The sequence below is a fragment of the Palaemon carinicauda genome, chromosome 10 (assembly GCF_036898095.1).
Source record: "Palaemon carinicauda isolate YSFRI2023 chromosome 10, ASM3689809v2, whole genome shotgun sequence".
Lineage (NCBI taxonomy): Eukaryota > Metazoa > Arthropoda > Malacostraca > Decapoda > Palaemonidae > Palaemon > Palaemon carinicauda.
This window is the reverse complement of record NC_090734.1, coordinates 136945758-136948257: the sequence shown is the minus strand read 5'-3', so window position 1 is coordinate 136948257 and position 2500 is coordinate 136945758. Positions and strand designations below refer to the sequence as shown.

General features: G+C 32.9%; 1 protein-coding gene across 3 annotated transcripts in view; it reads left to right on the top strand.

The window, feature by feature from the left end:
* Positions 1–2500, top strand: part of LOC137648503 (calsenilin) — a 712312-nt gene that overhangs the window by 511967 nt on the left and 197845 nt on the right. For all 3 annotated transcript variants that reach the window (XM_068381424.1, XM_068381422.1, XM_068381423.1), the window contains exon 4: positions 1544–1614. In XM_068381424.1, the coding sequence (XP_068237525.1) occupies positions 1544–1614 (71 nt within the window). The remainder of the gene's footprint in view (positions 1–1543; positions 1615–2500) is intronic.

Below are 2500 nucleotides of genomic sequence, written 5' to 3'. Positions count from 1 at the left end.
TTTGATAAGTTGATGTGAATTTATTTAGTAAAATGTATATTAATAGACGCAGTGAAGGACGGCATTCGCAATGAAGATCCTCCTGGAAATGATTATGATTATGAAGAAGGTCATAGAAAAGATGGTGTTGTAAGCTTTGCATGAAGAACTTTTCATGATATTTGAATGATTAATAAATAATTCCTGGACTCCTTTAGTGTGTGTTTTATTAGGAATTATATATGAAATCCAATTCGAGGATCCACATTTGATCTCTACACAGACTGTGATAAACCATAGATTTTTATATATCAAGTATTTAGACCTTTATGTGAAATAGTAGTTTTTCTATGGTCATATGAAATAGTTGCTATTTCGACTGGATGCTAAAGATGAAATTGGTAGTAGTTGTAAATACATAGCTAATATAGAACTAGATGACGGTTAAGTGAATGCTATGGTAATTGAAGAAAGCAGATTCCTATACAGTTTGGAGAAAACTGTACTCTATTCTTACCACGTGTATCATATGTACTGTAGTTACTTTATTAATGAGAGTCAAGGTAGTTCTACAAAAAATTCATAATTAAGGAATCCTTGCGTGAACATAGAACATTATTCATTGCCCTTTTAGTCATAAAAAACATTGACGCAGGATCTAGGATGAATAATTGATTCTGTGATTTTTTATTTTATGATACATTGCAAAAAAATATTTTTTTTTTTTTTTTATAGAAATCTCTATTCCCTGATAGCGATCTCATTTTGAGCGTACTGAATTTTGAATCGTAGTATAGTGATAATTATTTTTATTTAGTAAAATATATTGATATTTAATTAGGAAATATATTGAAGATAAAATATTTATGGCTTTTAGGACCTGGAAATATTTTAGCAGCCTCTATTGTTGTCCAGAACTTATTTTGAGCTCCATCATGGAGCTTGTGATTAAGGGGCTATTATACCCTTTCTTCCTTCTCCTGATACTCTTCTTGCTTATTTTTCTCATGTGTCCCGTTTATGTCCCTATTGAACCTTTTATCTTATATTCTATTTAGATCAGCCGATGAAATTTTGATATCTAAATTTATAAGAAGGCTACAGAGACATTTTTTGGGGCTTCCTTTTTATTAGTAAATAAAGCTCAATCAGATTTGCATTTTATATTGATATAATCATTGCAAAGATAACATAAATCTCTGGTAATGATTTATGTTACACTTATGAATAATTCCTTGTTATGTAAATAAATGTTCTTTACTATAGTGTGATCACAGTGGGAATATGTTTCTTCAACTTCTGAAGATTAGTATAGTAGCAAAATGGAAATGGCTGGCATCTGCTCTTCAATTTCTGCTTTTAATATTTTCCCCATTTTTCCTTAATATATCTTTATCTGTCTGTTTAGTGTTAGCCAAGGTATAATTACCTATATCATTTGGAGTCCAGAATTTTATAGAGTTTTGAAATGAATTAGTGTTTTTCATTTAGTCATCTCGGGCGCCCTTAGCCTGTGAATCAGAACTAGATTAGAAAGCTGCATAATATATCTGTTTCGTTGCAGACTCCAGTTTGTATGCGCATCATGTATTTAAAGCCTTCGACTTGAACAGCAATGGCCAGATTAGTTTTAGGGTAAGTATTTGTTTTTTATGCTCTTGCTATTAATTATTTTCATTCCTATTCCTAATTTGTAGCCAATTGGCTTTATTTAGAATTATATTTCTGCTCTCATACATTAAACATATTTTCTAATGAAGATAAAGACAGTCAGTTTTCAAGTATGAGGACTGACGGGTCGGGTATACCTGACATATCCATATCCCATACCTAAAAGAGACGGGAAAAAGTAAGAAACTGGATTCTAAATCCATGGTGCCATAAGTTAAGGAAAGCGATTGTTTAAAAATCTGATATTATACGATATGTGTGTTCAGGATAGTTATGCAGTTCCTAGGACGTGGAGATATTATACCATACTCTGTAGTAAAATGTTTGTTTTGTGGGGTTTTTTTAATGTTTGACTTATACAATCATTTGCTCCCTCACTTTCTTTGGTGTTTTCAGAAAAGGTGTTATTTCTTACTGAAGTTAGACCTACGTCTTTTGAAAGATAATTGTAGCGCTGTGCTCTAATCCCGGCTTTTCATTAACTGTATATTGAACAAAAAAATTAATTCGCTTTGATCCTCGCAATTTGCACCGTCAAACTCCACTCCTAGTTTAATGATTAGGAATAATCTCATTCTTGCTCCCTCAGATGTGAATTCTAAAGTACAAGGAAATCAGGTAAGAACTCCATGTCTAGCCTTCACCGGTCATTAAAGGTTTTAAGGTTTAAAGGCCACTCATAAATGGGATAGACAAGCCACAGTGACATTACCCTATCATGCAGGAAAGTGCCCTAGAGACTGACCATATATATATTTGATCAGCGCCCAAGCCCCCTCTCCATCCCAGCTAGAGCCAAGGAGAGCCAGGCAATGGGTGCTGATGACTGAAATACAATGAAAAAAAAATG